The 22,094-nt window shown below is 43.0% G+C and overlaps 1 protein-coding gene across 7 annotated transcripts in view; it reads right to left on the reverse strand.

Moving 5' to 3' along the window:
* The window catches only part of ASAP2 (ArfGAP with SH3 domain, ankyrin repeat and PH domain 2), a 163,830-nt gene that overhangs the window by 51,656 nt on the left and 90,080 nt on the right, over positions 1-22,094 (reverse strand). For 4 of the 7 annotated variants that reach the window (XM_029051034.2, XM_029051038.2, XM_029051033.2 and 1 more), the window contains exons 8-13: positions 20,187-20,262; positions 19,566-19,652; positions 18,931-18,939; positions 9,015-9,118; positions 8,857-8,926; positions 1,264-1,351 (exon numbers count right to left, since the gene is read on the reverse strand). In XM_029051034.2, the coding sequence (XP_028906867.1) occupies positions 1,264-1,351; positions 8,857-8,926; positions 9,015-9,118; positions 18,931-18,939; positions 19,566-19,652; positions 20,187-20,262 (434 nt within the window). The remainder of the gene's footprint in view (positions 1-1,263; positions 1,352-8,856; positions 8,927-9,014; positions 9,119-18,930; positions 18,940-19,565; positions 19,653-20,186; positions 20,263-22,094) is intronic. The other 3 variants (XM_029051036.2, XM_029051035.2, XM_029051040.2) reach the window with 1 other exon arrangement.

A 22,094-nucleotide genomic window follows, 5' to 3' on the forward strand; every position in this document is an offset into this window, starting at 1 on the left:
AGAGCACTAATGGCTACTACCTCTCTCAGTGAGAAGGAAAAGGGCTAAGAGATTAAAGGAATCTAGGTGGGAGAAGGAAGCAGAACATGGGACCAAACCAGCCACCCTAATGACTGGCTTGTCCTGATCCTACCATGGGGTGGTAGCCGTGGCGCTACTGAACTGGAAGTGCTTGGCCCCAAAGCAGTAGGAAACAGGTTTTCAGGGGAAATACGAAATTGCCCCCAGTGTTGTTGGGAACAAGAATCATCCCATAAATTAATTTCTGGACACTTGTACTTTGCACCTGAAATAAGAAGCTGTAACAGGATGTCTAATCCTCCTGGATTTGGCTTTGAGTAAACTCACCCTGATCCAGGTGGGTGAATCCATGGAGAGGTTAATGGAGGTGTGATAGATATAGGAAAGTGGGAAGGAGACAGGAGGAGGAAGAGTAAGTACTAGGAAGTGGGGAAAACAAAGACTGAGGTGTCCAGGGACTGAAACATAGCAGGGCACATGTGGCCAAAATACCAAAGATGTCTGTAGTGGGGAGGGTGCTAGGGGTATGGCTTGCTGAATAAGAATTTACCTTCCACTGTGTCAGGAGAAAAAACATATGTGAAATGCCTGAAAAATCTTAGGCTTTGCTTCTGTGACCAATTACATGTTCACACATCACCAGCAGCTGGATCCAGACAAACCACCATTGAAAATAAGAACACCACCATCCTATGGCAGTGCAGGTGTGAGTTTTCATCTAACACATTTCAAAAATGTTTTAGCTTTTTGTTTGATATTTAATCTATTAAGATTGGCAATGTCAATTACTTTGGGAAAAAATAAAGTTTATATAACGTGGCTCACAAAGCAAATGAGAAGGCTGAAATCTGCATTTGATGATGGGAGAAAAAAACAGTTTTCTCCCAAACTTGTTTAGTATGTAAATTGGATTTAAGAATGTCATCATAGCAGCATTTCTGACATCACAGTTTGGCTGCAACTTTCGGACTTCAGCGACCTCTCTGGAGGCAATCATATAGAAACTCAAAGACTTATAGCTAAAGAAATTTAAAGATGAACAGCTAGGTATGTTTTACGAATAACGACATGTTACTGAAAATAAAGCACTTATTATTTCCAATAGTGTTATTTTAATTTTGCACAATTATCATCAAACAATTTAAAGTTTCACCCTAATCATTTGGTGCCATATTTAAATAAGCAGTCACCTTGGAAAAGAGCAAAATGCAAAAAGCCCCAATATCTCAGAAACAAACCTACGTGATATAAGGTCAAAACACTTTTTCTCTTCAGGGTTTGTTTTCACTTGGCAGGTTAACAGATTGAGCTTCGCAGGAGGCCGGTTAGCCTATATAAAAGGGAAGACAGACACAAAGTAACACTTCTCATTACGAAGCTCACTGGATCACTTTTTGCTCATTAATAATTTTGAAAGATTGAACAGACGGCCCACAAAGCTCACAGGTTTCTGAATGCTCCACTCCTGAGGTCACATCTTTTAAAAGCAAAACACATCTAATGATCCAAAGTGACTCTCCTTCGAACCTGTCATAAACAGTTCAAATTTGGTAACTCACATTATCAGCAAGTCTGGTCAAGATTGTTTTCCACAATATCTCTGGTAGTGGCAAAAATACCAACCCAACACTTCTCAAAAACTGCCTCAGCACCGCAAATCTAGGTTGTGGAGAGATCGCTGGAGGAAGAAGTTAATTTTCCAGAGAAGCCTTGTCCTTGTCTCAGAACTCACCAGCTTCCATAGCTGAAGAATCTCTCACTCTCTGAGGAATGTTTCCCTTTTCCTTTTCCCCATCCACCTTACAGGCAAGGCTTGGTCTTAGAAGTTAACCATTCTAGGACCATTGTGATAGGAAATAAATCACCGGAAGCAGGGCTCTAAATGCTTTACACAAGAGAACTGCTGAGCCATTAAGTCCCAACTTCTGTTGGTCAAGTAGAAGCGTTAGTGATGGCATAAGCCTCAGTTCAGGTTTTGGCTAATTTTAAATTCTTTCCATGAAAGTAAAAAGACATTGCCAAATCCCAGCTGGAAGAGAAGGCTGAATAGCCTGTCTCAATAATTACTACCTTCAGGGGGCACAAATTGCATATGAATAATTTCATCCTCTTCCTGAATGGTTGCCAGAAAGTAGATCCATACGCCCAGAGACTAAAAAGCTCTGAAGATGTGGTTTTGAAAATGTATTCTTTCAGTGAAATTTTAACAAAACCACACCCCCAAGGTCTCCTCACACACACTATTACAGTACAAATTACCACACAACAAATTTTATGGGCTCTTCAACCTACTGCAACAATACCAAAAAGCATCAAAGTTAGTCCAAGGAGGGATAGATGGATTCACTTTGTTTACATGCAGTTATCATTTGTAGTCAAAAAAGGCACCCCGATGGTGAAACTAACCAATGAGTGAGGGTGAGACTGGAAAGGTCAATGAGGGATTCACAGCCCAGGTAATACAGTACACACAAAAAGACCGTGCCTTGTACTGTTGTCATGCTTAATGTTTGCAGGGCCTGTACTGTTTATTCTTTTGTCTCCTTGCCTCTCATTTCATAAGAGACTTTAGCTCAAAAATAACTTCTTTCTTGATAGCAATGCTCCATGCTGATAAATCTTTGGCATTTGACTCCTCTAATTTTCACCTGGGATGAAGCATTGTCTGAGGCTCTGTTTTACCATGTCCTTAAAACATGTCCTCTGCCCTCTTTGCTTTCTTTCAGTTTCCTAATTTCAGTTCTCCATACACCAGTTGTTTGGGTATCCTGCTGCTATTCATTCTCTTTCCACCTTCCCACCTTTCGTAGCTATGTTGAGGTTCAATGCTAGGACACTGAACCTCATGAAGTACTTTGACCTCTCAAAACTGCTTAGAAAATCTCTCTTTCTCTCATCTATATGCTTTTTCTCCACATCCACCTCACAAATTTTCTTGGGAATACATTTAGCAAATTCAATCAGTCATATTTACTGAGCACTTGCTGTGTGCAGAACATTGTACTAAACACTTGGGAGAGTACAACACAACATAGGTGGTAGACATGTTAGCAGATGTGTAAAGAACTTCATCTGGCACCAGCACACTTCCACTTCTATTTCCATTACTATTAGATAACCTGGGTTGAAATCCCAGCTGGGTCAATTGTCTGCTATAGGACCTTCGTCAGGTCACTTAATTTCTCTGTGCCTCAGTTCCCTCATCCGTACAATACTGCGAGCCCCATGTGGGACAGGGACTTTGTCCAGTGCAATTTTCTTGTATTCCCCCCCCCCCAAGCACTTAACATATACCAAAATTATGAATTATTATTAACAGTGCTTGGCACAAAGTAAGTGCTTAACAAATACCACAATTATTATTATTAGTCCCCATCAAAATGGAGTCAAACAAGCAGTGAATATAACCTTGGAGAACTTAAGTTCCTCTCCTTCATGGCAGGCCCTTAGAAGTATTCCCTGTGCTCTAAAAGCGGCTAGTACAACACCATCTTCTCCAAAGGCATTCCCTGATTATCAACTGATATAGAAATAAAAAAACTACGTGTGCATTGCCTGCTGCATCCTTCCATAATCATTACCGGTTACCAATTAAAGCTCCTGCATTAATGTTTGGGGTCTTCACCTCCACAAAAGTAGCATTGCCTAGATTCATTCAAGAGCTTCACACCGTGTTCTGCACACAGTAAGTACTCAATAAATACCAGTGATTGACTGATTGATTCCCATACAATAATGCTTCAACAGAGAATGCCAAGCAGTGACTAAAAATTGTTTTAATTGGGAATTAATAAACACTGTTGATGGCAATCGTGTATTTAGGACATGCCTGAGGCCTAAAAGAAGCTTAACAAGTTACACCTTTCCTTTAATATGGGAGGCTGGTGCCGTGGAAAAAGCTGGAGGAGTTGGGTTCTGCCAATGATGTGCCATGTGACCTTGGGACATATTCTCTATCGCCATGCTGGGTGACATTAATCTCTATCTCGGTATTCTCATCTATAAAATAGGGATGATACTACAAACCACACCCTATCTCATTGGGATGCTTTGAGAGTAAAAATGGGACAAGCAGAGTGAGAGCAAATTGGGAATAAAAATGCTATAGGAAATTAAAGTGGTATTATTTTCCTCTGGAATCTGCATTTGTAAGAACTGCTAGGGCATCTGGCTGCAATCATATGCTGACCTCGCAACCTGGATGACGTAATGGGGAGTGTGGCCCCAGACAAAGGTTCAAAACCTATATCTTGATCTGGGCTTGAAACCTGGCTTGAACCTAGGTTTTTTTGTTGTTGTTGTTGTTGCTGGCGACTTGCCTGCAGCACAGCCTAGTGGAAGTTTATGGGCCTGGGAGTTAGAAGACCTATGTCCTAATCTCGGCTCTCCCGCTTGCCTGCTGTGTAACTTTGGGCAAGTCACATAACTTCTCTGTATTTCAGCTTCCTCACCTGTAAAATAGGCATGACACATCTGTTCTCTCTTCCCTTAGGCTGACATTGCTGTGAGACAGGGACTCTATCTGCAACTGTACCGTATCTATCCCAGTGCTTAGTACAGTGCTTGACACATAGTAACTGCCTAAAAAATACCAATTATTATTGTTATTATTATTGATCTTTTGGTATAGGTTACTGTCACTCATTCAATAGTATTTATCGAGCACTTACAATGTGCAGAGCACTGTGCTAAACACTTGGGACAGTACTCTACAACAATAAACAGACCCATTCTTTGCCCACAGTGACTTACAGTCTGAGCGGGGGGAGACAGACACTAATATAAATAAATTACAGATATGGATATAAGTGCTGTGGGCTGGGATGGGGGGACGAACAAAGGGAGCAAGTCAGGGCAACGTAGAAAGGAATGGGGGAAGATGAAAAGGGCTTAGTCAGGGAAGACCTCTTAGAGGAGATGTGCCTTCAGTAAGGTTTTGATGGGGGGGCGGCGGAGGAGAGAAATTGTCTTTGAGGAGGGAGGGCATTCCAGGCCAGAGGCAGGACTTGTCAGCAATAAAATCTTCAGAACTGCCACTACAAGCAGGAAAAACAAAAAAAAGAAGCTGCCCTAAAAGGAGGCTTTGGAGGGTAGGTCTGCAGGCTCACATAAAATTCACCTATGAGAAGCAGTACAGCCTAGAGGAAAGAGCACAGGCCTGAGAGTCAGAGGACCTGGGTTCTAATCCGGGCTCCACCATGTGCCCCCTGTGTGACCTGGGGCAAGTCACTGAACTCCTCTGTGCCTTTGGGAGGTGATTAAATACTTGTTCTTCCTCCTCCTTAAAATGTGGGACAGGGGCTGTGTCCTACTTGATTATCTTGTATCTACCCCAAAGTTTCTTCTATTATTATTATTTTGCATTATTATTGTTACATAGCTTCTGGAGCAGGAAATTCCAAGATTTGGGGCACTGAATCCCCAACAGAGGGGTTGAGCAGGTGAGAAAAGCTTTAATAAAAAACCCTAATCTATTCAATGAAATCACAAGCAAGAAACCTATCATGTGAGAAACGTTATTCACCTTGGTAAAATTCTGAGAAACATTATTCGTGCCAGATGCCCTTTCCCTGTTTGCTCAGGACAACCCCCACCATGGGTCCAATGAAGGGAGTAAGTCTATTGAAAACCAAATGACAACTCCTCTTCTCTCAGCCCCTGTTTCCTGTGCCAACAGTTTTCCAGATCCCAAAGTCAAGAAACCTTTTATCACCTTGAGCAATTGAGGAAAACAATGAAAGATCAATCAATCAACCAAATTTATTGAGCACTTACTGTGTGCAGAGTACTATTCTAAGTGATTGGGAGAGTACAATATAACAGAGCTGGTAGACACGTTCCCTGCCTACAATGAGGCTGAATTGCAAAAGGGGAGACATTTGTATAAATAAATTATGGATAGGTACATAAGTGCTGTGTACCCACTGAGGGTGGGTTGAATAAAGAGTGAAAATTCAAGTGCAAAAAACTGCTTGCACCCCAGATGGGAAAGATGTCTTGGCCTTCAGCCAAAGCCCAAGTATTAAGCCTGTTTACCCTTCCTCTCACCTTGCTCCAAAGCAACTCTGTAAAGTAAACAGCAGGAAGCAGCAAAAGGTTTTTTTGGTCACTAGAGAAAATGAAAGTATAAAGTAGCCAAGGTCATTTTTATCCATGTATGGTAAGCAAAATGACTTTGGGCATCCTGAAGATGTAGGATAAAGTCTTTTTCTCCTTACAGAAAAAAAAGCAAAACAAATCAGCCATTCCATGGGCTAAAGACTTTCAGCTTCATTTGGAAGCTTCTCTGCAATGCCAATGCCCTCTGTGTTTCCTCCTTTTGGATGCATGTTTTCAATGGGGACTGATAAAGCTCTGGGATTTACATTTACACAAGCAAGTAGACAGTTTTCCTAATGTCCACCTCACTGGCCCTATCAATAGAGCTTTCCAAATGACCACCTCACTAGCCCTAGCAATGTGGTCACATGGTGGTCCCATGGCGGCTGGGAACTCGGACTCCTGGGGTCTAGTCCTGGGCTGGCAACAGGCCTGCTACACTTACTCACTTTGTGTCTCTGTTTTCTGAAATTTAAGGATAACACCACTGTTAGAGAAGCAGCGTGGCCCATTGGAAAGAGCCCAGGCTTGGGAGTCAGAGGTCATGGGTTCTAATCCTGGCTCTGCCACTCGACAGCTGTGTGACTTTGGGCAAGTCACTTCCCTTTTCTGTGCCTCAGTTACCTCATCTGTAAAATGGGGATTAAGACTGTGAGCTCCATGTGGAACAACCTGATCACCTTGTATCCCCCCCAACGCTTACAACAGTGCTTCGCACACAGTAAGCGCTTACTTAACAAATATCATCATTATTCTTAATACATACAGCTATTGTGCAAGCAAATGAGATAAACTGATAGAAACGCTTTGGGAACAAACATGCTTATTATTCATGATGTTAACTGTGTTGTCCAATTCCCACACAAACTGCAAAATTTTTCTGGAAGACACTTTTGCCCTAGCAAACAGTCTAGGAGAACATTAGCTTTCTGACTTTGCATGGACAAAATTCAAAGAACACACTGAAAAAGTAAGAAAAAAGACAACAATTTTCACCAACCCGGTATCTTGCAGGGGAAGTGAATGCCAGTTTTATCAGCGGGGGGAAACATGAGAGGTGAAAACACTGCATTCACATTTTAGCCTTTTTTCACTCTTCCCCATGCAATGACTATTTTAGGCTTTGTTCACTGAGGCAGAGTCAGTGCTGCCAATAAAACTGAGGGATTGTGTACACAGAGTAGGAGGGGAGGGCATCCCTGGAGAGTATCTTCCACTTATCTAAGGTTGTGAGCTGTCTAGTGTGATAGCTTTTCAGTGAGATGGATTATTCTTCTCTGAGTACTGGGATATAGGACTTGCTCATCAAATATTTAAGGAAGCCAAAAACGTCATCTTCAAAGGGCAAATGCATACAACCGTGCACACATACGTGTGGATGGATGGAATCTCCAGTCGAAAATGACGGACAAGTCTCGGCCCTGTCTCTTTTGGCAGGTTCTGAGGTACACAAGAGGAGCCGAGGCACAAGGTACATGAAGGATCTGGGGTTGCCCATTTGAGGATCAGCACTGGTCATCTGCAGCTCTGCAGCTCCCCAGAATACCTCTCCCCCAGCACGTCTCTCCTTTGCTGCAGTCAAAGGAGTGACCCTAAAGGACTCGGTAGCCGAGTAGAAGATCGGATGTCAGGAGGACCTGCCCTGGCCCAGAGCTCCCAAACGTCGGTGTTCACGGGGCAGCCCCGAGGGAAGCTTTCCGTAGGTCCTGTTAACTTTTCTTCTGGCAACTTCTGGAGTTTTCTCCAGTGTTGGGTCCTCCATATTAGATCATGATGGTCCATTCACTGAGCACACCATCACCTATTTGGCTGTGAACTACGTATGGTTGTGTGTGTGCTTAGAAGGGAGGAGATGCCTCCACTGATAGTGAAGTTTACCATGCACGTACGCCTTAAAAGGCCAATTTGGAATTCAGAGTCCAAACTCCTCACACCAAGGGTGACCTTGGTTGTACAGCCAGATGTGTTGCATGTAGCTCCTGGGGCTGCTTTCGCTTCTGACTCTTTGGCTTACAATTCTTTGGATACATGGAGCTCTACTGTGACCAGATGATGGAGTGAGGGAAGATTTACAGCTACGAAGAGCCATTTTAAAAGTTTTCATGTCCCCACTTCGACAATTGTAGGGAAAACCAAAAAAGATTAGAGGAGAAAATGAGGTACTCTGAGAGAGGTCACATTTTCTATGTTTAATTATTTTCAACATATTTTTTCAAGATCCCAAATCATTTTATGTCCACCCCAATTTACTTCAGGCCCTGGGACTGGCTCCTGTATTGTCTCCAACCTACAGCTTGTGGGCAGATTTTACACAATTAGAATTTCTAAATGGTCAACCATGGTTCAAGTGAGTCCAAGGCCCCAAGGCAAGTTATCCATTCTGCCTTGTATGCCATCACCTCAAGCCAGGCTCACTTTTCTGGCAAGCAAAGTGCCACCTTTCGGCAGATCCGAGCCACCATCGACTAACCACATCAAAGAAGTTTAAACGCTTTCCTCTGCCTAGACAGGAGGGGGCAATCTCAAGTGTTCATCTAAGCACCAGACATGAGAGGGAACCTAAATGTGGTTTTACAAATACGGTTCAGGATATCAACTCTTAAAAACAGAACCTCACACTTTTTTAGGATCATAACTTTAAATTCTACTCTATTTATACTCAGTTTCCCTCTCCCTCCCTCATATACAACTCACACTTATCAGGCCTCCATAACAGAAAATATGATGATTACTTACTGTACCATGGGATATCGTCAGAAACCCATTTTTAACGGAACATTTTCTTTTCTGCCACACTTTTCGGATTCTGTTTTAAGAACAAAAACATGGTCTCAAAATTGAGAAGTAGTCTACGCAGGCCTAAAATACAACTCTCCCACTGACCCCTTACCGACCCGTCACTTTTTTTGTAGAGACTGCCGTTCCTTTCAGTGCCATGCTCTTTATTTCCCTGAGGCTGGTGTAAACTGTACGCTGTACTCTGACGATTTTGAGAATCCTACAAAACCGCAAAGAAATCATGATTTTAATGTTAAGAATTGGCCATTCCCAAGAAAGCAAATAATAATTTTCCTTCTTTCTTTTACACCAGTCAAATGAGGGTCACAAGAAATTTAAAACATTTCTCCACTGGCAAATGAGGAGGCAGATTAAGGTCCCACGAACGCACCGTGCGATGGAACAAAGACGTTAGCTGCCTTATAGCTCAGAACAAGCAATATTAGCTCCCAAAATATTTGCCAACATGGAGGCCCCAGCCTGCAGCCCAGTCACAATTACCCCAAGACCCCTGAACGCAGCTCCATATATAGTAAGCACTGCCCAGAGAATCCCCTCCAGTTGGATATTACATCTTCCAAGGAAACCCGCAGAAAGTCTAAAATCCAGGCTAAGGAAATTTTCATTCGAGGGAGGACCCACACTCGTCATGACCCAGTTCTATAATAATAATAATGATAATTATAATAATGTTGTTAAGCGCTTACTATGTGCTGAGCACTGTTCTAAGCGCTGGGGTAGATACAGGGTAATCAGGGTAATCAGGTTGTCCCATTTGAGGCTCACAGTCTTAATCCCCATTTTACAGATGAGGTAACTGAGGCACCGAGAAGTTAAGTGACTTGCCCAAAGTCACACAGCTGACAGGTGGTGGAGTTGGCATTAGAATCCATGACCTCTGACTCCTAAGCCCGGGCTCTTTCCACTGAGCCATGCTGCTTCTCTGGTATATGTTAAGCACTTACTATGTGTCAAGCACTCTTTAAGTGCTGGGGTAGATACAAGTTAATCAGGTTGGACAGAGTTCCTGTCCCACATGGGGCTCACATTCTTAACAGAAGCATGTATGATGCAGTGGATAGAGTAAGGGCCTGAGAGTCAGAGCGTCAAGGGTTCTAATGCCAGCTCTACCACTTGTGTGCTGTGATACCTTGGGCAAGTTACCTCACTTGAGTGAGACTGTGAGCACCAGGTTGGGCAGGGACTGTGTCTAACTCAATTTGCTTGTCTTCACCCCAGCACTTAGTACAGTTCCTGGAACACAGTAAGCTCTTAACAAATACCATGATTATTATTATTATTGCCAATAATAATATTAATCCTCATTTACAGATGAGAGAATTGAGGCCCAGAGAAGTTAAGTGATTTGCCCAAGGTCACACAGCAGACATGTGGCAGAGATTGGAATTAGAACCCAAGTCCTTCTGACTCCCAGGCCCGGGCTCTATCCACTAAGCCATACTGCTTCTCTCTAAGCCACAAGAGGACATTTCCCTATCTCCTAAAGGAGATCTCTTTACTTGACTTATTTTTTAGATGACGATGATGATGCTGATGGACTCTCCCAACAGGAATGACAGATGGGCCTGGGGGTGCTGAGACTTCGGGACCCAGACCCTAGGCAGTCACCACCAGCAACCTCTCTCCACAGGAATAGGGCTCAACAGTGGATAATTCCTCATCCTGTACCACTACAAGGTCAATCACAAAAAAACTTCCCATCCATGAGATCAATATTTATTTATTTTGATGCTACTGATGCTTGTCTACTTGTTTTGTTTTGTTTTGTTGTCTGTCTCCCTCCTTCTAGACTGTGAGCCCATTGTTGGGTAGGGATCATCTCTCTCTGTTATTGAATTATTATTATTATTATTATGGTATTTGGTAAGCATTTATTACTTTCCAAGTGCTTAGTACAGTTCTCTGTACACAGTAAGTGCTCAATAAATACGACTGAAAGAATGAATAAATCTGGATATTAAGTGTTCTAGTAAATTTGAGGGGGGAAATGTATGGAAAGATCAAAAGACACAGCCCAAAAGCAAAGGAGGACCCCACCCCCAGGACTCTAGGTAGAGGGTTTCTAACCACCTGTGCAACCACCCAATCTCCAGGGGCCTTAGTTGTTGATCCATGAAATGGCATTGGTACTGTTTTCAGAATACATTTTCCTCACCATCTTGCAATTTAAACTAGAGCGAGACCAATTTTCTATGCGAGTGAGGATAAAAGTGCTGACAAGAATAATCAGAAGTGCAGCTCACCTAAATGAATCTCTGAGAAAGTCAAAGACAAAGACTGCCTGGAGAATACATTGAACGCACATGAAAAAAGCTTACTGGCTTGGTAGCTGCCCTCCCCCCACCCTTACAAAAGAAGGAATGAAATTTCCTCTGAAAACAATGTTGGGCATATCAATTAGATGTTTATTTAGCACATCAACACGATTAAATGGTAATCATCCACTCAGTGTCAGAATCTCCAAAATTAAACACTGAGGAGAAATTCACAGGGTTTTAATTTAAAGAAAAGCTTGGGTCTGCTTGGCATTATTTCAGAGAATAAAGGATGTATAACTGGTGAAAAGCTATATGTTTTTGTTTTTTACAAAAATGTAAAAGATCAATATAAGCTCACAGTTAAAAGCAACGTGTTAGATGGAAATTAAGTTGTTACTTCTAATTTGCCTGGTGTGACCTGAAAAAAATCTAAAGCCTCTCCACTTGAATAATAAAAACCAAAACTAGTTAGAAATTATGAAGCTTTCTTCCACTTTCATTTAAAAAATGAAGCAAATCAGTCTGTGGCAAAGAAATAAAACAAAACCAGACTGTCAAAGCACCAAGTTCTAGGGTAGGGAGAGACGATCTCTATACTCCAGGAAGATCAGAGTCTTTGTGATTACTTCTCTAAATATGCATGGCCCTTTGTGGAAGAGACGGACCACGGACCCCTATAAAAAAAGCTTCGGACTGGAAGGTTTTTGCTGTGGGTGAGGTGAATTGTGAGCTAACTGTGGAGTGAGTGATGATTTCTCGGAGATGGAGGGTCATTTTAGAGCAGAAGTCTTCTAAGATTCCCAGACCCATCCCCTCCTGTCATACTAGTGTCTCTCTGAATCTGAGTACACAGGCCCATGATCCTCAATCGATCAATGGTATTTACTGAGTGTTTACTGTGGGCTGTGCACTGTACTATGCACTGGGGAGAACACTACAATAGAGTTGACAGACATGTTTCCTGCCCACAAGGAGTTTACAGTCTAGAGGGGGAGGCAGGCAAGAAAATCAATTACTGATAGGGGAATGGGAAAGTACAAGGATATTTACCTAAGTGGTGGGCAGCTGGGGTGAGTATTAAAGTGCTCAAGGGGTACCCAGCCAAGAGCATATGCAGCACAGAAGGTAAGATGAATGTGAGAAATAAGCGCCTAATCAAGGATGGCCTCTTGGAGGAGGTAGGATTTTGTATGACTTTGAAGGTAGGGAAAGAGGTGGTCCTTCTGGATACAAAGAAGGAGGAAATTCCAGACCAGAGGGCGAGGGGTCAAGTGGAAGACAGATAAGATGGAGGTATGGTGAGTAGATTGGTTGGTGTTAGAGGAGCAAAGGGTGCAGGCTGGATTGTGGTAGGGGATGGACAAGGTAAGGCAGTGTGGACCGAGCGGGACCTTAACCTTTGCTTTCTTCTCTTCAGCTTGGTAGGGAGGATTTGAAAAGAGGAGACACCAGAGAAAATTGGAAAGAGTTAAAGGGGGAGAAAGAAGAGCGCTCACATGTGCAAATTACTGCTTAATTACTAAAATAAGAAGGGATTATTTTCCCCTCTGTAGAAAGGGTTGACTCTAAAGCAATGTGTGCTGCAGCATAAAAGCAGGCCACTGCCATGTGACATCTGAAATTTGCAGGAGGGAGCAGGTGGCTTACAAGTGGGGCCAGAATTGCACTCGTATGTATTTCGAGAGCCATTAAAGCACAGTATTTTGCCAAATAATACAAAATAAGTATGGAAGGCTGCAAAATGTGGCATTGACACAGAGATGGTTAAGAATCAAACTTGGTAAGAAACAAGCCACAGCTCCGGTAGCAAGCACAAAAGCACAGAAGACGACACAGTGTTCTGTGTCTGCCTCATCAGGGTAGTGGGCGAAGGGCCCCACTACTTGCACTCTGGTCCGCTTCCGGCTTATGGGAGAGCAGTGTTAAAGGGCAGGGGAAGGGGCAGGGCTGAAGACCAACTCTTGGTATTGACGCAGACTAAAAATAGTGCCCTTCAGGTTCTAGAAGGAAGCTGCATTGTTTTTCCTTTACTTTCATTAAGTTTGATGATCTACACCAAGTCATTAGTGCATTAAATTTCATCTTGTTGATTAAAAAACTTTTACATCTCTGTTCTGTTAAACAACAGGGGAAACAACTGAAACAATCAAACCCTAAATAACAATGTCTTTATTAAGTTCTTTTCCTCAATATCTTGAGTTCCTCTACATAAGCAGAGAAAAACACTACTTGTTTATCAGAAAGTCTGCCTACAATAATACATATTTTCTAGCTACTTTTTTTGTATGTCACACCATTTTCTTGGCTGATGCTAAGCCCCAAGTTATCTTTACCTATTCTTGCTCAGCTATGATACTCTCCTGCACTCTTAAGCCAAAGACCCCTAAAGGACTAACATCTAATAGCCTACCAGGGGAGGAGAACAGTGAGAACTAGGGAGAGGGAGGTAATTCATTCATGCCGAGTGTACGCAGTCATTGTGAGGGTACGAGAGAAATGAGACAGTCTCAAGAACCCTCCTCCTCTTCCTCTTCCCTTTTCTTCTCCTCTTCCCTTATTGCTAGACTTATTATTGTTATTATTATTAATCATTTTTTGAACACATTGTGTGCACAGCACTGCACTAAGCATCTGGGAGAGTACAATATAACATCATATATATTCCCTGCCCACAATGACCTCAGAGTCTACAGGGGATTTGATTCTTATATGATTCACAAAATTACCCCGCCCATATTTTCTCGTAGCAAAGGTTTTGTGAAAAAAGTGCGGAAATCATACAATTAAAAATAGTGTGTGGTTTAATCTCGTGTTAAAGTGTTGTGAGCTCACTATGAATTTGAGATGCTTTACTAAAATAACTTAGTGCAAGCCTAGTGGTAAAGAGGGCAGGCCTGAGAGTCAGTGGGCCTCGGTGATAGTCTTGGATCTGCTGTATGGCCTTGGGCACCTGCTTTGTGTCTCAGTTTCCTCGTCTGTAAAATGTTCTCCTGCTAATTTAGGCTGTGAGCCCCATTTGGAACAGTGTCTGGCCTGATTATCTTGAATCTAGTTCAATACTTAGTACCAGTGTTTGGCACATTGTATAAGCACTTAACAAATACCACAATTTTTACAATCTAGAGTAGAAGAGATGGACATTAATATAAATAAATTACAGATATGTACATAAGTGCTAAGGGGTGGGACAGGGTAAGAACAAAGGGAGCTAGTCAAGGTGACGTAGAGGGAGTAGGAGAAGAGGAAAGGGGGGCTTAGTCAGGGAAGGTCTCCTGGAGGAGATGTGCCTTCAATAAGGTTTTGGGGGGGGGGGGGGGAGTAATTGTCTATCAGATTTGAGGAAGGAGGCATTCCAGGCCAGAGGCAGGACATGGTGAGGGGTCGGCGGTGATACAGATGCCATTGAGGCACAGTGAGAGATTAGCATTGGAGGAGCAAAGTATGTGGGCTGGGCAAGATGAGGAAGGAGGGGGCAAGGTGATGAAGGGCTTTAAAGCCAATGGTGAGGAGTGTTTGTTTGATGTGGCGGTGAATGGGCAACCACTGGGATTTTCTGAGGAGTGGGGTGACATGTCCTGAACATAGAGAAGCAGCGTGGCTCAGTAGAGAAGCAGCGTGGCTCAGTGGAAAGAGCACGGGCTTGGGAGTCAGAGGTCATAAGTTCAAATCCCGGCTCTGCCACTTGTCTGATTAACTGTGAGCCTCATGTGGGACGACCTGATGACCCTGTATCTACCCCAGCGCTTAGAACAATGCTCGGCACATAGTAAGCGCTTAACAAACACCAACATTATTATTATTTTTGTAGAAAAATGATCTGGGCAGCAGACTGAAGTATGGACTAGAGTGGGGAGATGCAGGAGGCTGGGAGGTCAGCAAGGAGACTGATATAGTAACCCAGGCAGGACAAGATGAGTGACTGTATTAATGTGGTAGCAGTTTGGATGCAGAGGAATGGGCAGATTTTAGCGCTGTTGTGAAGGTGGGGCTGCCAGGATTTACTGATGGATTGAGTTTTTGGGTTGTGGGTTGAATGACCGAGAGGAGTCAAGGATAAGGCCAAGACTAGGGGTTTGTGAGACAAGAAGGTTGGTAGTGACGTCTACAAAGATGGGAAAGTCGTGGGGAGGATGGGATTCGGGTGGAAAGATGAGTTCTGTTTTGGACATGTTAAGCTTGAGCTGTCAGGAGGACATCCAAGTAGAGATGTCTTGCAGGCAAGAGGAAATGTGAGTCTGCAGAGAGAGAGAGACAGCTAAGGGCTGGAGATGTGGATTTGGATATCATCCACACAGAGGTGGTAGTTGACGCCATGGGAGCGAATGAGTTCTCCAAGAGAGTGGGTGTAGGTGGGGAAGGAAAGGGAACTGAACTGAACCGAACCCAGAACTGAATCTTGAGGGACTCCACAGTTAGGGGGTGTGAGGCAGAGGAGGAGCCCGCAAAGGAGGCTGAGAATGAATGGCCAGAGAGATAGAAGGAAAACCAGGAGAGGACAGAATCAGTGAAGCCAAGGTTGGATAATGTTTCCAGGAGAAGGGGGTGGTCCACAGTGTCAAAGGCAGCTAAGAGGACAAGGAGGATTAGAATGGATTAGATAGAAGGTCACTGGGTTTGGCAAGAAGGAGATCATTGGTGATCTTCGAGAAGGTGCTTTCTGTGGAGTGAAGGGGCCAGAAGCCAGATTGGAGGGGAGTCAAGGAGAGAATTGGAGAAGAGGAATTTGAGACAGTGGGTGACGACAACTAGCTCAAGGAGTTTGGAGAAGAATAGTAAAAGGGAGATAGGGCAATAACTGGAGGGGGCCGTGGGATCAAAGTAGGGTTTTTTTTAGGATGGGGAGACATGGGCATACCTGAAAGCAGTGTGGAAGAAGCAACTGGAGAGCAAATGGCTGAAGTTGGCTGTTAGGGAGGGGGCAAGAGTTTTGATAAAGTGCTAAGGAAACGGGGCCAGATGTACAGGCAGAGAGGGTAGATTTTGAGAGGAGGCAGGAGATCTCCTCTAGAGATACTGCTAGGAAGGATGGGAGAGTTGAAGAGGGGGCCAGAAGGGGGAGGGACTGAGGAAGGGCAGGTGTGATTTTAGGGAGCTCACACCTGATAGTGTCAATTTTCTTAATACAGTAGGTGGCCAAGTCATTAGGGGCAAGGATTGGGGAAGTCAGGGGGACAGGGAGCTCGAGAAGGGAGCTAAATATCCAGTGGAAAGAGCCTGGGCTTCGGAGTCAGAGGTCATGGGTTCGACTCCCAGCTCTGCCACTTGTCAGCTGTGTGACTGTGGGCAAGTCACTTAACTTCTCTGTGCCTCAGTTACCTCATCTGTAAAATGGGGATTAACTGTGAGCCTCATGTGGGATGACCTGACTACCCTGTATCTCCCCCAGCGCTTAGAACAGTGCTCTGCACATAGTAAGCACTTAACAAATACCAATATTATTATTATTTGCCCATCAACATCCGCACGAAACAAAAACTTCTCACTCTGGGCTTCAAGGCTCTCCAACACCTTGCCCCCTCCTACCTCACCTCCCTTCTCTCTTTCTACTACCCACCCCGCATGCTCCGCTCCTCTGCCGCTCACCTCACCGTCTCCTGTTCACACTTATCCCGCCGTCGTCCTCTGGCCATGTCCTACTGCTCTCCTGGAATGCCCTCCCTCCTCACCTCCACCAAACTAACTCTCTTCCCCACTTCAAAGCCCTACTGAGAGCTCACCTCCTCCAAGAGGCCTTCCCAGACTGAGCTTCCCCTTTTCCTCTCTGCCCCCTCCCTCCCCCTTCATCTCCCCTCAGCTAAGAACCCGTTCCCTCTGCTCCTCCCCCCTCCCTTCCCTTCCCCTGAGCACTGTGCTTATTTGTATATATTTTTATTACCCTATTTATTTTGTTAACGAGGTGTAACTCCCTTGATTTTATTCATTGTGATTATGTTGTTTTGTTTTTGTTCATCTGTCTCCCCCAATTAGACTGTAAGCCCATCACTGGGACTTTGGGCAGGGATTGTCTCTATCTGTTGCTGAAATGTATATTCCAAGTGCTTAGTACATTGCTCTGCATATAGTAAACGCTCAATAAATACTATTGAATGAATGAATGAAATGTCTGGAACAACTGGCAAATGCAATGGGCATGGTTGTCAATATAGGTGGAGAAATAATTTTGCTGGGCAGAGAAGAAGGCAGAGATAAAGCATGCCAGGATAAACTTGATGTGGACAAAGTCAGCTTGATATTTACATTGAATAAATGCAGAACACTGTGCTTGGGAGTACAACAGACTTGGTGGACACATTCCCTGTCCACAAGGAGCTTACAGTTTAGAAGGGGAGACAGACATTAAAATCAACTATGGATATGTACATAAGCACTGTGAGGCTGAGGGTTAGGTGAATATGAAATGCAAAATTATCATTACTATTATTATTATTACAGAATGAAGAAATGGGTGCCCTGCAGTCTCATGACTGTGGCAGAACTTCTGGAGGGTAGGGGGAATAATAGCAGACAGGGCACCAGGAGTTATAGTCATTTTCTTTAGACCAGCAGCAAACACGGTGGGAATTGCTGCAGGAATCCCATTTTTGTTCCTTATTAACAAGTGTTTCAGGGAAGCCAAGAAAAGCCCCAGTAAGACTATATGTGTGTGTGTGTGTGCACGTGCGCGCATTTCTGTGTGTGCAAGTGTGCTTGTGGGTGCGCATGTGTGAGAGTGTGGGCTATTGTTATTACATACATGATACAATATCACACTCCATTATATTATTCTTACTGTATCATCTTCTGTCAAATCCAACTGACGCCAATGATTTCGACAGAATTAGAAGCTAGAAAATGTCTAATTACTTGTCTTTCTCAGTTCTGCTCCTTTCCTAAACATAATGGTATCAGTTGAACAGAATGTAAGCTAAATATTGGGATGAGTAAGCACTTAGGTCCTCACCCTGACCCCCACGGCATTTATGTGCATATCTTTATACCTGGTTGCTTCCCCTAACTATAATTTATTCAGCGTCTGTGTTCCACCCTAGATTGTAAGATCCTTGAGACAAGGAATCATGTCTACTTACTTTATTGTACTCTCCCAAGCGCTTAGTACAGTGTTCTGAACACAATAAGTACCCAAGAAGTTCCACAGGTTCATTAATTGACTGACTGATGAAACAAGACAGGAAGCAGTATCCACATATTATTAATCTAGAATTCTAGAAGTCATGAAAGAATTCAGATGTTTCCATTAAGTATTATAATGCTATAGCACACTCGGATGATTAGTACAACTTAGATTCCCTTCCAGTCATTGAAAGTAATGCATGCATGAATTCCATGATAGAAAACACCTAATAAAACATATGACATAGGCCTGTTCACCAAAATAGATGTACATATTGAAAATTTTTACAGAGGCATGTTTTCAATTATTTAAGCCATCACAATATAGTTTCATGTTAAATGGGAAAAAACTTACCAATTTTTTTTCAAGTACTTTAAGTCAAGCAACTGGATTTTAATCTATTTTAAATCTGAATAGAAAATTAGTAGTTCACTCAAAATTTGGAGTAGAATTTGAATTAAAAGCACAGTTTACAAACTTTGATAATTCCCTTCTTCTTCAAGAGCGAAAATAAACTCTGCAAATGTTGTACAAAAAATTCAGTAGCTACTAACCAAATAATCAGAAAAAAATCCAGTTTCTTGATGCCCAAAAGGAAAGCATGCAAAATTCTTCAATTTATAAAAGTGCTAAACCACTTACTCTCCTAGACTTCGGTCACAAAATGTAAGTGCATTTTGGGGGAAAAAAAACAATAATATTCAGTTACAGAACAGGAACTTAAAATACAAATACTGAATAAATCATAAAGGATTTCAGGAAAATTTTGAGAAGAACATTTTGAAGAGGCAACTGGTGTGTTCCCTGGAAGGAGCTTTCAAATTTGGAGCTGATGCATGAGTCACCTCTAAGCTCTGCAAGGCATCTATCATGTCCCAGGTTTTATTAACATTGACCCAAACTGACCTGAACTTAAACAGGTTTCATTGCTAATGGTCATAAGTAAAATAAAAGGAACATGCTGACTCACAAATAATATGACTAAAAATGGTTTTAGCCTAACAGTCTCCAATGACTGAAGCACTTCTATCCCAAACCATTCTCACATCGCTAAAGCAAAGCATTACCCCTATTTTGCCAATCATAATTGCCTTTCACTGCCCAAAGGAGAGCAAAAACTGATCACCTACTTGAATGCAGACCTGGTTAAATTATGTCCAGAGGAGGCTTTACCACAATTAAGCCGTTAACTCAGAGCACTGAAGTGTCCACCTCGCATGGCTAAATGAGGATGATCCTGGAAAGACAAGCAACACCCAACATCCTCCAACGCTCACCTCTTTTTGCTCGACTTGGAGAGCAGATTTTAAAATATCTCTTAGTTGTGTAAGCTGCTTTCTTTCTTCATCCTGGGTCTGCTTGATCTGCAGCACACAGAAAATACAAAACCAGGATTGAAAATGTAGCTTGTCAAAAGAATCACTCTTGCTAGTTAGGGAGAACTACTTTTTTTTGTTGTTGTTGTTGGTATTTGTTAAGCGCTTACTATGTGCCGAGCACTGTTCTAAGCGCTGGGGTAGACACAGGGGAATCAAGTTGTTCCACGTGGGGCTCACAGTCTTAATCCCCATTTTACAGATGAGGGAACTGAGGCACTGAGAAGTTAAGTGACTTGCCCAAAGTCACACAGCTGGCAAGTGGCAGAGCCAGGGTTTGAACCCATGACCTCTGACTCCAAAGCCTGTGCTCTTTCCAGTGAGCCACGCTACTACTTGCTTCTTAACTGGGTTAAGCCCCTCCTCAGGCAGAACGAATGAAAAATATGTCTGAAGGCCTAATAAGCCATTAGAAAAGAATCCGCTGTAACCCAGAAGTATAAAAACTAAAGAAACTCAGCTGATATATTTTCATCCTACACATATCTTTATGAAAAATCTACCCCGGGGGCTACTTCTTACTGTGTGAAGATCGGTTGAAAGGGTTTCAATGGAAGGCTTGAGGCTTTCAACGGCTTTCAGTCCATCCTGGAAGAAACTTGAAAAATGGGAGGGAAAAATACAAAAAAATTACGATTCTTAAAAAACATCATCCAACTAGAATCCTTCTTAAAAACGATTACTGGCCCATGCCTGTGACTTTCTTCAGGACAGGCATCGAACCTGCCAATTCTACTGTATTGTAATCTTCTAAGCACTTTGTACAGTGTTCTGTACACAATATGGGCTTCGTAAATACCATTGATTGATTCATTTTTGGCGGAGGGAGTAATAGGAAAGTCCTTGAAATAAATGCTGGAGATTTGAATTTGTGAAGATTCTGGAGGGGAGGACACTGTGGAATTCATTTTTTTCAAGTAAATTAAATGTAAAATGGAATAACTACAGTAAGTGAAGAAACCCAAATAAACTGCACCATGCCTGAATTGCCCCTTCAAAGAATGGTTTTTCTCCCCCATACAAAGGAAATCTGTGAAGTCCTTTGAGAAATATGAATCTAGAACAAATGTGGCACTGGGGAATCTTGGGAATTTTCAGGGAACTGAGAGACAGAGGCTACTTCTAAGGGGAAAAAGGAGATGTACTGATGGACAGGGATGAGAGATAGATAGAACAAGTAGAGACATGAGACCTAGAATAGAAAAGAACAAAATTAAGGAGTAACTGGGCTGGGCAAGAAGGACAAAACATTTGGAAATTTAACAAAACAAAAACATAACCAACCACTGGCCAAAGGACATGGGGAAGCTTAATGGAAAAGCCATTCAATATTAAGCCAAGTATACGAAGGAATATATAATACAAAGAGTCGAGGAATCCAAACACCATAAGAATCACTACAAATAGCCAACTGCAAATAGCTATGCTCCAGGCAACTACCAATGTCTGGAAATTTTGGGGGGACCAATAGGGAATGTCAGCAGAGTAACACCAGGAAAATGAAACTCAATGTCATTTCTAAAGCATTCTGTTCACTTGAGTTTTGAAGGGAGCCATCTAAGGAATCTTGATTGAGACTTCAGAGAGTTCCTTCCCATGACATTACGTCACACAAGTTCATTGCTAGGAGATGCATAACTCCCACGCCTAATTTGAGGGATGGCCATTATTTCCACAGGCCAGATGCCACTAACAGGTGGCCACGGGAGGAAATATGCAGATTGTGTTTGCAAAACAAAGCAGTACAGGATTACACAATGGTCCCCAGGAAGACAGAGAAAAAAGAACTACAGGATGCAGAATATGAACAATCATCAACTAGTCATTAGGAGCCGCATAAAGCAGGCTAAAACACTCACAAGGAGGAAAGCAATGCCAGAGCTGCAGAAATGAGAGCAGTGTGCCTGGGCCCAAGTGTTGGGTTCGAGGTGTTAAGGTTGCAAATTCACTGCACCACAGACTGTTTCTACCCCGGACTTCCAAACCAGATCATTTTTCTACAAAAACATTCAGGACACTCCTGAATGTTTTTTGAGAGATTTTGCTCCTCAAAAAACTCCAGTGGTTGCCCATCCACCTCCATATCGAAAAAACCCTCCTCACCTTTGGCTTTAAAGTACTCCACCACCTTGCCCCCTCCTACCCCACCTCACTCTTCTATAACCCAGCCTGTACACTTTGCTCCTCTAGGGCTAACCTTCTCACTGTACCTCAATCTCACCTGCCTCACTGACAGCCCCTGACCCACATCCTGCCTCTGGCCTGAAACACCCTCTCTCCTCAAATATGACAGTTACTCCCCCTATCTCTATTCAAAGCCTTATTGACAGCACATCTCCTCCAAGAGGCCTTCCCAGACTAGACCTCCCCCTTCCCCCTCCCCCACCTGCCCAGGCACCATCCCTTCCCCCCACTTCCTTCTGCCCGTTG

This window comes from Ornithorhynchus anatinus, chromosome X1 (genome assembly GCF_004115215.2).
Source record: "Ornithorhynchus anatinus isolate Pmale09 chromosome X1, mOrnAna1.pri.v4, whole genome shotgun sequence".
NCBI classification, from domain to species: Eukaryota; Metazoa; Chordata; class Mammalia; order Monotremata; family Ornithorhynchidae; genus Ornithorhynchus; species Ornithorhynchus anatinus.